This window comes from Branchiostoma floridae, chromosome 9 (assembly GCF_000003815.2).
Source record: "Branchiostoma floridae strain S238N-H82 chromosome 9, Bfl_VNyyK, whole genome shotgun sequence".
Taxonomy (NCBI): domain Eukaryota; kingdom Metazoa; phylum Chordata; class Leptocardii; order Amphioxiformes; family Branchiostomatidae; genus Branchiostoma; species Branchiostoma floridae.
This window is the reverse complement of record NC_049987.1, coordinates 24131897-24144941: the sequence shown is the minus strand read 5'-3', so window position 1 is coordinate 24144941 and position 13045 is coordinate 24131897. Positions and strand designations below refer to the sequence as shown.

The 13045-nt window shown below is 42.5% G+C and overlaps 2 protein-coding genes across 2 annotated transcripts in view; both read right to left on the bottom strand.

The window, feature by feature from the left end:
* LOC118423420 overlaps positions 1 to 3948 on the bottom strand; it is a 5266-nt gene extending 1318 nt beyond the window's left edge. The window contains exons 1-3 of the mRNA XM_035831563.1: positions 3896 to 3948; positions 1362 to 1648; positions 558 to 797 (exon numbers count right to left, since the gene is read on the bottom strand). Coding sequence (XP_035687456.1) covers positions 558 to 797; positions 1362 to 1629 — 508 coding nt within the window. The 5' untranslated portion in view covers positions 1630 to 1648; positions 3896 to 3948. The remainder of the gene's footprint in view (positions 1 to 557; positions 798 to 1361; positions 1649 to 3895) is intronic.
* A 2709-nt stretch (positions 3949 to 6657) lies between these two features.
* The window catches only part of LOC118423418, a 9807-nt gene continuing 3419 nt past the window's right edge, over positions 6658 to 13045 (bottom strand). Inside the window, exons 4-15 of the mRNA XM_035831561.1 lie at positions 12366 to 12814; positions 11756 to 12092; positions 11257 to 11463; positions 10848 to 10943; positions 10421 to 10587; positions 10050 to 10233; positions 9635 to 9844; positions 9284 to 9455; positions 9036 to 9153; positions 8509 to 8829; positions 8073 to 8285; positions 6658 to 7759 (exon numbers count right to left, since the gene is read on the bottom strand). Of these exons, the coding sequence (XP_035687454.1) occupies positions 7511 to 7759; positions 8073 to 8285; positions 8509 to 8829; positions 9036 to 9153; positions 9284 to 9455; positions 9635 to 9844; positions 10050 to 10233; positions 10421 to 10587; positions 10848 to 10943; positions 11257 to 11463; positions 11756 to 12092; positions 12366 to 12814 (2723 nt within the window). The 3' untranslated portion in view covers positions 6658 to 7510. The remainder of the gene's footprint in view (positions 7760 to 8072; positions 8286 to 8508; positions 8830 to 9035; positions 9154 to 9283; positions 9456 to 9634; positions 9845 to 10049; positions 10234 to 10420; positions 10588 to 10847; positions 10944 to 11256; positions 11464 to 11755; positions 12093 to 12365; positions 12815 to 13045) is intronic.

Sequence of the window (13045 nt, the reverse complement as noted above, 5' to 3'; positions counted from 1 at the left end):
AACAGTTGTTCATAAGACTATATCTGATGAATACAAACGTTAAATATGTCACACACACACACACACACACACACACACACACACACACACACACACACAAACGCACGCACACACGCAAGCACACACACGCCACACACACACACACACACACACACACACACACACAGACATACGCACACACGCACGCACGCCACACACAGAGACACGCACACACTGACACACGCAGGCACACACGCACACACACACACAGACACACGCACACACGCACGCACACGCACACACACACACGGACACACGCACACACACACACACACGCACAGACATACGCACACACGCACGCACGCACACACAGAGACACGTACACACGCACACATAGACACACACAGACACACGCACGCACGCACGCACACACGCACACACACACACACACACACACGCGCACACACACACACAGACACACACAGCAGTAAGCATACATACACGGGCGCGAGCGTACCCATAAACAAACACCGCAATAATAAATAGTACTTAGTATATTATTACATGTAGTGCCTTACCCCTAAAGGCAATAAAGACTTCATCCTTGTCCTCAGTCTCAGCCACCATGTACGACACTGGCCCATAGCAGGACACAGAAGCACTGCCGAAGTCATGGCTCGTCAGTTCTGTGGTCAGGAACTCCTGTACGGCTTCTGGTGTCTCCTCATAGACAGCCTGACAGCACACCAACGCGCGCTGGATGTCCCCTGCCCGCAGGTTCTTTGGTTTCGAGGTAGGGACTTTCTCAGCTGTGTTCACTGAGACAGGGGTAAGAACGTCGGTAAGATACGTCTGACTGACATAAAACGAGTATAACCACCACAACAGCTAGTGTGAGCTTCGAAGGGTACAACCCCAAATAAAGCAGAATAGAATATAATTGTAATGAATTTAATGAATTAAACAGAATGAATGGAATGGAACAAAACAGAACAGATTGGAATGGAATAGAATACACAGTTCGTCGTTTTCCGTCCGATGGGTTTTGTAATTTACTTATGAAAGTCACCATATATGGTGATTTTGTGATCGGTGTCACCATTATTTGATTGATTGATTGATTATATATATAAGCCAGCCCGTCTATGTTCGGAATTGGCAGAGGCAGGTCTGTGTAAATATGACAAGGACAATATTTTGAGACAGCAATGTCATACTTACACAGTCATCTATAAGTACACGACATGCGTATGTCAAATACACAACAGTGTCCAGCTAATTTCAACCCGTGTGCCTACATCAAGATGGACTTGTTCTTATCTAATGCGCAACATATTCACCAAGTGTAAAATAACGCACCTTCCACCTTACTATTAACTTACCAGTGACGTCACCAACATCTCCAACTTGGACTTCGTACTCTTTGTCGGGCACCAAGTCTGGGAACAGGCTGTCATTACCATCCTCGTCTAAGAAGATGGCTTCTTCCTCTTCTATGTCGATAAGATGGTCAGGATACCCCGGCAGCTTGAGAGCTTGTTTTAGTTTCTTCGGGGTTGCATTTTTCAGCTTCAGTTTCCTTCGAAGCCCCGTCTCAGGATAGACAAACCATGCTGTAGAACTGGAGTCGCTACTTTCAGCACTCGCCATCTTGCATGGAATTGATGCCCTGTTTCAAAACAGGGTACATGCTTACTACGGCTTAGGTAACGATTCGAGAAAGGGGCCCTGCCGGGCTGTTTTTTTTTCTTGCACTTTCTGGCGCGCGTGACTCCTACGTGGTACCGTAGGACATCTTGCTGCTCATGGGGCATTTTTTGTTCCGACCGGGCACCGGGTTGACCTGGGTCCCGGGAACAAATTGAAGCCGTGACTGAGTGGTATCCCCGGTATCCGGCAGTCCACCGGGTCAAATTTGTGGTTGACGAGAACTAGAATTGCAATTAGGGCCTAATCCTAAAGGAGGTATCTCACTGAAGCTGCAGTAAGTTGGCAGCGTTGCTGCGGTGGAGTGATTTGACAAAGTGATCAACGAATTTCACCGATAAAATGTTATGTTGTTTTTAATCATATTCATTTAGTTGAATTAGTCGCTGTTTTTATTTTGTCGAATTGTTGAAGTATATGTCAGCATCACTACTAAACTTCCATTTACGTTTTTTTTAAACTACCAAATCTTAAACAGTTAGTCACAAAGTTTGTTTTTGCCTGCGTGTCATAAAAACATCATTTTGAAGGTTTGTTGACAAAGTGGGGTCTGCAAATATGAGCTCAAGGTCGAATAATTGATTCAATCTTAGTTTGCATAGCAATCGTGGCCAACAACAGCTCAAAAAAGCTTCTTTTCCGGTCAAACTTCATTGTAAGAATTGGAAGAGTCCAAGCAAGTTTTGAGGCCATTTGTACAGATTGTTGCATGTCGACAACATGGAAACTGGCCAAAAAAGAGAAAAGGGTCCTTGCGCAAAATAATCGAAATACAGATAACTTTCAGTCCACAGTCAGCCTCAAAACAAAGCGATGTTTTAAGGCTTGAAAATTGATCTCTCCTCTCATTTGAGGAGCAGTAAGTTACAAAGCTGCATAGATACATAGAATAGCTATGATATGAATCATAGCAAAGTTTGGATTCTTGTCCGGTGACAGGTTAGCTACACTCGAAGAGAAATTTGTCCTAACTTCTGCAAGCATCAAATTGATAATAGTACATTTTCCCGAAATCACTAAAAGTGGCCCACTTCTAGTAACAGTCATGCACTAACAAGACAAGAAGACAAACTTTGAAGGATGAATCAATTGGCTATTTTATGTATCTATTTATTTGTTGCAAATCTATATATTTGCTTCAAGCAAAATGTTTTATACTTTCACAATTGGACAAACCCCCTTATTTTGCGATTATTGAAATCCTCGCATTGTTTTGAGACTGCCAGTGGACTGAAAGCTATCGATACATCGACTTCAGAACTATTTTGTTCAAGTTTAGATTTTTTCAGTCTAATAGGAACCTTTTTTTGGTATGAATTTGATTATTTCAGGTATGCAACCCATAGATAATAGTCACACAAACATAAGAACACAAACTATACACACAGCAATTTTTACACATTTTAGAAAAGAAGACTGACAATATGACCACAGAAGACCTTGTATAATACTTTTATTGATGTTATATAGCATGTGCTATAATTTTGTGCGTCTGGCATCGGACGTGTCAGTGGTGAAGTGAACATAGATATTGCACTACAACATATTGGAAACGTCAGAAATTATGTTGAAGCATTTGGAGGTGATTGGGTCATTAACTTCCCTTTTGCCAATTTTCATGTTGTTGACATGGATAAATCTGTGACAATAGCCTCAAAACTAGCGTGGCTTGTTGCCAAGGCAACAATGAGTTTTGACAAAAAAAAACTATTTTGAAGGTTGTACGGGTCCACGTACTATTGCTGCGCAAAATATGAACCAAATCGATTTTATTTGCCCTGAGCACAATTGTTTGATCCTTACAGACATGTGCACTTAAAGTCTTCGGTGTTTGTACTCAACAACCTTGGGTTAATGTTATCCTATCCTTTCTGAACTATTTCCGATTTTTAATATAGTTGGGCCATGGTACTTGTTGTAACTAGTGAATGAGAAACCCATAACAAAAACTTTGTTACAGTACTAGTGTATGCATTGTTGGTGGCGTCGTTAAAGGGCCTTTGATTTCGGCATCGCGCCTTTGATCTGCGGAGGGAAGTTCAACTGTGGAAGCGCACATAAGAGATTAGCTCAACTGTGATTTTTGTTATGGGAAACGCCGCATTTTCTTTCAAGGGTAATCCATCGAAAACATGACAGATCATGTCAGTACTTTCAGTACTTCAGCATCGGACTTTCCTGGATATGCATAAGACAGATAGGTACTTACCACAGCTGTACTGTGACTGTGCGGTGCTAATGACGCAACTTGTCTGTCGTCTGTCTTCCACTTACTTGTTACAGTGTGACTGTCACCTGCTCGCCTCGTGATCACTGGGGTCGGTCGTTATTGAAGAGGGTCCGGTTGGTGTTTATATGGGAAGTGTTGTTTTGAGGGACAACAACCTTTCCAATGAGTCTTGAATGGAAACAGTAACTTTTGCTAAATACAATCGTTTTCGACCCGATTGTGTTTTTTTTCCGTGTCGTTTGGCTAAGTCAGTTGTACCCACCTGTGAATTAAAACGGGAAATCCCCAACCAAAACCCAGAAGCTTCTTGGAAGGCTGTATATTGCATGTATAGTTGATAACGCGTTCAAAGGTTTTTGTTGGATTATTGTTCTATTGGTTCACTGCGATACCCTTTAACCGAACCAGGGCTTATCACCCAGGGTTCGATCGAGACTGCCGATATTGTCGACTTTGTACACAAAGAACTAATTGGGTACCGGCATGTACTCTGTGCATGTTTACACAATTTGATATATGTAGCTCAAACTAAGAGCCATGTTTTGTGCTCTATGTCACTGAACTGTTTGTATAAAAAAAATGTCTACTGCTGACAAACAGTAACACTGACTCGTATCCATCTATTGCGTTATAAGTTACTTCGTATGTGCTAACATCAAGTCGTTGTTGGATGAGGATGGCCTTGAAGAACAAACTCTGATCCTTTTACGTATTTGATTCCACTACAGAGAATTTATGTGTGCCAGGTCTATCGAGACGTTTAGTATTGACGATATGGAGTTGAATATCAGAAACAACAGCCCGACAGGTATTTGTGAATCACCATAAATGTCACTGCACTGATATTTATGCCTAACCATTGACAATTGGCTACATATTTGATAGGCACGCATCACCATGTGAAAAGAGCGAATCTTTTACAAGTTTTTTTAGGCAAAACGGTTATTCACTGCCTGGGTCACATGACAAAGCTAAGCGGGATATTCAGCATTGGAGCGTCAAAAAATAGGACTTTCAGCTTCTTTGCCTACTTTTTGTGTTCTCTAATATCTTGATTGTAAACTGAAATTCAACAATGTACGTGTGGGCTTCCACGTTATCGAAATTAAACCATGTACGTGTGGGCTACCCCATTACTGAAATTCAACCATGTACGTGTGGGCTACCCTATTACTGAAATTCAACCATGCACGTGTGGGCTACCCCATTACTGAAATCCAACCATGCACGTGTGGTCTACCCCATTACTGAAATCCAACCATGTACGTGTGGGCTACCCTATTACTGAAATTCAACCATGCACGTGTGGGCTACCCTATTACTGAAATTCAACCATGCACGTGTGGTCTACCCCATTACTGAAATCCAACCAAGTACGTGTGGGCTACCCTGTTACTGAAATTCAACCATGCACGTGTGGGCTACCCTATTACTGAAATTCAACCATGCACGTGTGGTCTACCCCATTACTGAAATTCAACCATGCACGTGTGGTCTACCCTATTACTGAAATTCAACCATGCACTTGTGGTCTACCCCATTACTGAAATCCAACCAAGTACGTGTGGGCTACCCTGTTACTGAAATTCAACCATGCACGTGTGGCTACCCTATTACTGAAATTCAACCATGCACGTGTGGTCTACCCCATTACTGAATTCAACCATGTACGTGTGGGCTACCCATTACTGAAATTCAACCATGTACGTGTGGGCTACCCATTACTGAAATTCAACCATGTACGTGTGGGCTACCCCTGTGCTGAAATTCAACCATGTACGTTTGGGCTACCCCATTACTGAAATTCAACCATGTATGTTGGTGCTGCCCTAGGCCTGTTACTGAAATTAAACCATGTTCTTGTGGACTACTAGTTACTAAAATTAAAACTGTGTGCATGTGGTACACCACGTTGCTGAATTTCAACTGGGAAAAATCTGTCATCTGTCAATTTGTAAGTTAGTTTAATGAAGGAGTTTTACACATTATTACATCGATAAATGCAACGTTTTTTTAGTACTAAAGGATAGTTAGCTTGTAATGTGCTGGTCAAATATCATATCAGGTGACAGTCCCGATCCCCAAACCCAACAAAATCAACAACATAACATCCTTGTCAAATGTGAAAAAGGTGTGCACTGATTTGGTGGGTTTAAGTAATAATTCAAATCTGACTAAACTGGGCACGAGCACCACTAGTTCCAATAATTCCTACAATCAGCCAGGTATAGTCTATTCTCATCCAGATATGTATGTGGAAACTAATTCCTAAGCTATCAAACGACTCTGCACTTCCCATTTTGGATTGTGTTCATGGTTTAATTCTTCTACCCAGCGACTTCATGCGGATCTAAACTGCATTTCAGCTGATTTCTTCGGCAACTCGCAAGATTCCAGACCGCTGGCATGTTTATCATACTTATCATATTTTTTTCAAAGTTTGAACGGATACTTTCTCCATCATGGATCTCACTACCTGTCCAAGGGATATATTTGCACTGTTCCAGTCCTACTGATAGCAGAATTCCAGAAGTTAACTAGTCTTGAGGAGTCAAGGAAAAGTAGTTGTTTTCTGTCTTGATATATTTTAACGCCTTAAAAGGCGTTCAAATCTATTGTACCATAGGTCACCTGTTTTGACGGAAAGTTAGATCAGTGTGTGAATTTAAGGTTCTGTACCTTACAGCTGGCCTTTACTTATAGCAGTACTAAAGCGGAAACATCACAAAAACACATCCAGCAACATCTTTTCAAATTTTATTCAAATCAGAAAAATCTCATGGACAGCAAAGTTGAGCATAATATACTAGGGTAATATGTGTTGAATGCTTGAACTTTCCCAGATTTCTCCCTTTGAATGATAACTAAAAACCAAATGGCCTCAGAAATCTGAATGCATAGATTATTTTGCAAACTTATGATATTATAACCTTATGATTTACATCCATATACAGGACAATCAATTTACAGCATTTACAAAGTGTGGAAGAACCCTTTTCCTTAACCTAACAGTTGTAAAACCGATTGAATCGAATTAAGTGCAAATCAAATGACAATAAAATCAACTGTATGACCTGCCGGCTCCCACAATCGAATTATACTCAAATATTAATATTTCGTTTGACAAGTCACATACAAATATTATTAACCAGACGCAATGCGCATTCATTTGATGAGCCATGAAATTAAATTTCTTTGTTACTTTTCAAAGAAAAATACATCTGTATTAATTATTGAGATATGGAGACAATACAATTACATCAACTATTAAGGCACAATGGTAACTGTATTAGACGATATACGAGTGTATCAAAATTTCATGACAAGTTTGATTCCATTGAGCACACGTTTACAAAAAATACATTTTATATTGTTTACTTATCGCATGTCAAAATGAAGCCACCACGCCAAATGTCAGGCAGTGATTCCCTGTTTTGTGCCATATGCTGGAAAGCAGGGAATGGTATTAGTTCTGCCAATCTAAGCATCTGTACCCTTCATAGCCACCTGTTGGATAATTTCTATACATCAATTAACAGTTTTGTTTCTGTAGTACTCTATAGGGCTCTAAAGCTGGAAAGCAAAGACTCAAATCTAAGCATCTGCACCCTTCGCAGCTGCCTGCTCGTTCACAGCCCTGCTCAGCTCAGGTTCGCCCTTCCCGAACACGTCATACCTCACCAGCCAGTCTTTGATCCACCGCCTGACGTCATCCACCCCCACCAGCCCCACTGCGCGCATCTTTGGGGTGCACTTCTTGAAGTCGGTGAAGAGGATGTCAGAAGGTTGTACCTTTAGTTCCTTGGAGAAGTCAGCACGAAACTTGTCTGTGTTTTCCTTGGTCTGAGAGGAAAAAGAAACAAAATTTATGCATGTAAACATTGGTGTTAGATAATGAAAATTTTAGGCAAAGAACAGTTTCAGTTCAATGATAAAATAAAATATGCCCAAGATATTTGGACACACGCATACACACACACACACACACACACACACACACACACACACACACACACAAACGCACCAATACTCTCTCCACCCCCACCCCCCTCTCTCTCACACACACACCTCCCCTAAACACTGGCAAGGAAAAGCAAGATTTGATTACGTTGAAATGATCAATGCCATACAAGAAATTCGAAACATAACGACCTACCTCAAAAGCGTCAGGAAAACGTCCACACTGGTTGATACAGACGATGAAGGAACAATCGAAGCTCTTCACCGTCTCGAGTTGATCAATGTTAATCTTACTGGGATCTCCTGTGAACGGCATGACGAGGATAAAGAAACTGGCCAGTCCGCCGCAGTGGTTCACTAGCGTGGCCACCTGGGTATCCACTGTGGTCGTGCCGGGAAAGTCCACAATCTGAATATCAAGATGGATGGAAATATTATTCTACGACATTGTACTTCAAGTCTATATCTGTGCATAGATGGAGATATTTGTACACGCATAGATTGGTACAAGACCCAAGAGCGCAAAATGGGGATTCAGGAAGGTTTAGAATGGCTGTTGAAGGATTTGCCAGGTGACCAAATACAGGTTTTAACCATACGTACAACAATACGTAAAGATTTGAACTTCTTACCACCATCCTCTCCGTGCCCCTGGCCTTGTAAAGCACGGCTGTCTCGGTGTGCTTCTGGAACCCGATGTCTTTCACCTCCTCCATTCCCCAGAGCGTCTTGATGAGTGTCGTCTTGCCTGAGTCTTGCGGACCGATCAGACCCACGAAGCAAGTCTTCATGAGCAGCTGACGGATCCGGAACAGGTCACAGGTCATCTGACAGCGTCTCACTGCCTCCCGTTGCGACTCTTTAGTTGCTGTGCTTAGCGTCTTCCCCCAAGTAGACTCGAATGGGTGAATTTTTGCAATGTGGTCAAAATCTTGATCCAAACATCCAAGCATCTAAAAGAAAAAAATACGATTCTCTGTCAAGTAGCATCAAGGTACCGGTTCAGTGCTAGCAACAGAAACCTGTCGTTTTCACCAAACATTAAAACCACCTTTATACATTATCATCACGAAACCTACGTGTACCATTTGTAGACATTTGTTTGAGTGCCTGATTTAGAGTTTTGTCACAAAGTTACACACTTTTATGCATAACACACCTCATACTTGGTCATGAGAGCAGATTCCAGACTGTACACGTCATCGTCCAGTGCCTTGTCACGGATGGAGTTCTCTTCGTTCACATCCTGCACAGATGGCAGCTCCTCTATAAGCATCCTGTGATACAGTAACAATATGTTCATTTCAATGTCCAGATATAATCTCAATATAGAATCGTCCACACAGACAAGAAAGAAGCAAAGATTTAGATAAGTTATAGATCCGTTGATTCTTAGCTTGCTCTTACTTGAGAACACCCTTGTAATTCCTCTCCACATCGGTGAAATAGTCCTGAAGAAGCTTGATGTTGCCGGCGATGCTAGCTCCGGACGCTATGATACCAGCGAGGGCCCCAGCTATTGCCTCACCTCCAGTAAGAGTGGTCGCTATGGCCCCAATGTAAGCAGCACCAGCTCCCCCTTGGTTGCAAAAAGATACAAAGTCGAAATTCAGCCACTGAGTGAAGGTTTTAACACTACCATCTGCTGTCAATTACTATAGAGGCCAGTGTGACCAAAGGGATATAAAGTGGAAATAGGAACTGCCACTAGCCCCCTTTATACCGAAAGATTGATTTTAACTTTACGAGAACCCTTACCTGTAACTACCACACCAGCCACCGCTGTAAGCCCTAGCAGCGTTCCCAGAACCCAGTCTTTGAGACGCATGGGGTACGTCACCTTGAGATGGTTGCCAACTTCAGCCACAATCTCACCCACCACAGATTGTAGCATGTCATCTTTGAGCTGCTCTAGGCCACCAGATAAGGCATCTGCCACCATGTCGAATAGCTCTGTTTTCTTCTTACCTAAAGAGGACAACAATGAAATACTCTAAATATAAAGATACATATATATATATAATTAAAGCGGAATGTGGAAAAAAGAATATAGATCATCTATAAGAATACAATCATCTCTTATTGTAAATACAATGAGCTTATAAATAACAAGTAGAAAAGGGATTTTTGATTCTTCTAAATGATCCAAATTTCTTTTTATATACGGTCTAACCATTTCTGACGTTACGCCTGCTCTTGTCCAGGTACGTCATCATGGTGTTCTTTGCCAGTTCCTTTCGTCGGCTGGATTCTGGTGTCATCATCACCGTTGCCAAGCAACACTGTGTTGCCTTGATGAGCAGTGCCGGCTTCAACCGTCCAACAGCGAGCTCGCCCAGTGTACAACCCTTCAATTCCTGAGGACACAAGGTTGAAGTGCTGGTAAAGTATGAAGGTAAATTATGAAAACATTTCATCAGACAATAGCATAGTCACAGCTATTGAGGAAAATCAAGCTTGTTGAAAGGATAATTAAAGGAGAGACCAGAAAGAAAATGATGGTCATTTTCATCAAACGATTTTCAACCACATTGCCAAAAATACCTTAACTTCATCCTTTGTAGTCTGATGAAAAATCTCATGAAAATGAGTTCTAATCTTGACGGTGGGAAAAGGGTCGAACGCTCCATCAGTTAGGTAACACTCGAGAACAACTTGGCAAGAACTTTTGAAGTTCACAGAAACTCCCCTCGTCTCGTCATAAGGAACGCCTGAAAAATATGATATCAAATGAGGTAAAGTCTCCACCATGAAGAGGCTATTTCTTTAAACGGGAAACAAATGTTAAGATTTCTTTGCACAGCAGCATGAACTTCACTGGGACTAGGAGATCCTTCTCCTAGTCTTATTTAAAACGTAATCAAGAAAACTCCATACAGTTCACCCTGCATTATCTGACTATGATTTACAGCCAATAAACATTTATGCTAGAGATACATGAAAATAAAAGTGCATAAAAAGTGATGGCTACCTGTGAAAGGCTTTTCCGATGGAACGAAGAAGTCTAGGTTTTCACCGTCGATGGTCACCAACAACTTTCCACTATCCTTGTCCCCTTTCTGGCTTGCTTTTGACAAAAAGGAGACAAAACATTCTTTACGGCTTGTTTATGGTTAAAATTGGAGAATATGGAAAGATGCAAAGATAATTTTTCACCATGTAGGGAGGGTGTGGAAAGGCTGATACCGAATGCCAACATAGTCAACGACCCTTAGGCATGAGGATGGGACTAGGTAAGGTAAGATATCCATTTAGACTATCCCTATTAAAAGAACACATTACACTATAGTATGAAGAGATAAGGTTGGTTCAATATTCAATTCTAAATGGTATTTGAATCATCCTAATTAATCGTAACCATATGTATAAGGGTTACGTACCAATGCTGACAAGAGAAACTTTATTGACGTGTGGAGGGAAGGCTGTTTCCATGGAGACGTTGCGAGGGATCCATATCTCGGGGGCAAAGCTGTCAACTACGTCACAAACTGGAGCCTGTGTGAGGACTGAGTCGTACTCTTTCCTGGTCGACACGTTGTAGAAGGCTGCTGCATAGCACACTGCTTTGTGTTCGTGTATCTTATCCCCTGAAAGAAGAAGAAACAAAGTAGAACTGTTCAATGTAAATTGTTTCATTTTTAATTGGTTACATTCTATATGCTAAGGAAATCTTGTGTTCCTACATTTGTTTCCTATGTTGGGAGGTAGGTAGGACGTGAAGTCACGTACAGTTATTAAAAAGCAAGACTGGTACTTGTACCTACTTAAAACTGCATGCAACTAACTAGTTGAATGTCCACAATCGCAAAGTATAAGAAACAGAAAAGGTATGCTTTGCGAATAAGCAAGGTGTATTCCAACAATCTTTGAAGTACTCACGAGTGAGATGTCCACTGTCCGATATGAACCTGTTGATCTGCCCTTCCTCTCGGATGTAGCCTGCATCCCACGTTGTGCGTAAACCGCCAGGAGCCTCTTGGCACGTGATGAACATGTACCACCCTACAGGCCGATAGATGGAGTTCAGCTCTTGGAGCGTAACGCCGTGTTGCCGTATCAGTCCGTCCAGTTCATCCATGGCAGCGGGAAGCTGATCCAACAGGGTACCAGCAGCCATAGCTGCAGCTGCTACAACAGGACCACCAACCCCAGAGGCCGATACCGTCTTCAGTATCGGTGTGAACAACGGCTTAACATCTTTGACGAACTTTTTCACCTGTACAAACATGACAAGGACAATGATCATCTACCATTTGTTATCACAAGTCTACTTTGGTTATCACAAACCCCTTAGCTACTGCTTTCCATGTAGGAAACGTAATCTCCAGGCAGATCTACCGGTGGCATAAGGAGTTCAGCCGGCCAAGGACCATTCTGAGCCACCGGGGACCTGCCGTCACTGAAAGAGGGAGGTGGCTCAGAACACTCCTTGGTAACTCCATGTCACCAGTAGCTCTGTCTGGAGATTAAAGAAAGCTTAGCTTCTTACCTTCCCAGATGCTGTTGTCACAGCGGTTTGAACGGCTTCCGCCAATCGAAGAATGCGAGGCACAGGGTCCTTCTGGTTCACCACGGTCAGCAGGCAGTCGGACAGGTTCTGCTTCTCCACGTAGGAACGGAGTCCCTCGTCACCGAAGAACGGCGCTCCGAACGCGATGGACATGATGTTGTCGGTGGAGAGTCCCCTTCTCTTTAGCTCCACCAGCATGTTGAGCGCGACAATGTGTGACACGGCGCCGCCAAGGCTGTGTCCACACAGGACTACGCGATGGCGATGGTATTTCTTCAAGAAGGGGTCGACCGGGATGTTAGAGGCCAGCTCACGAAACCCGGCATGACACCGCCCGCCCATTGCTGTCTGCTTTCCGTCAGGCCCACTTGATGCCAGCTGCTGCCAGGCGGAACAGTCGTCCATCACGTCCTGGAAACTGCTCGTCCCTGAAAGAATATAAATTGTAAAAATTTGTACTCGTGTTTCAGCTTTCTGTTCGTTAAAATACGTTGCATTTATCAATATTATAACATGCCATAGAATTCCTCCCCCATACTAAAGGCAATTTCTTTCGAACTGAATTTCAGTAACGTGGTAGCCCACACATACATAGTTTGTTATACTCTCCAAGCAGAGGTTAGGCTCAGGCTGTTTTTCACCGTTAGTTTTTCGTCTTT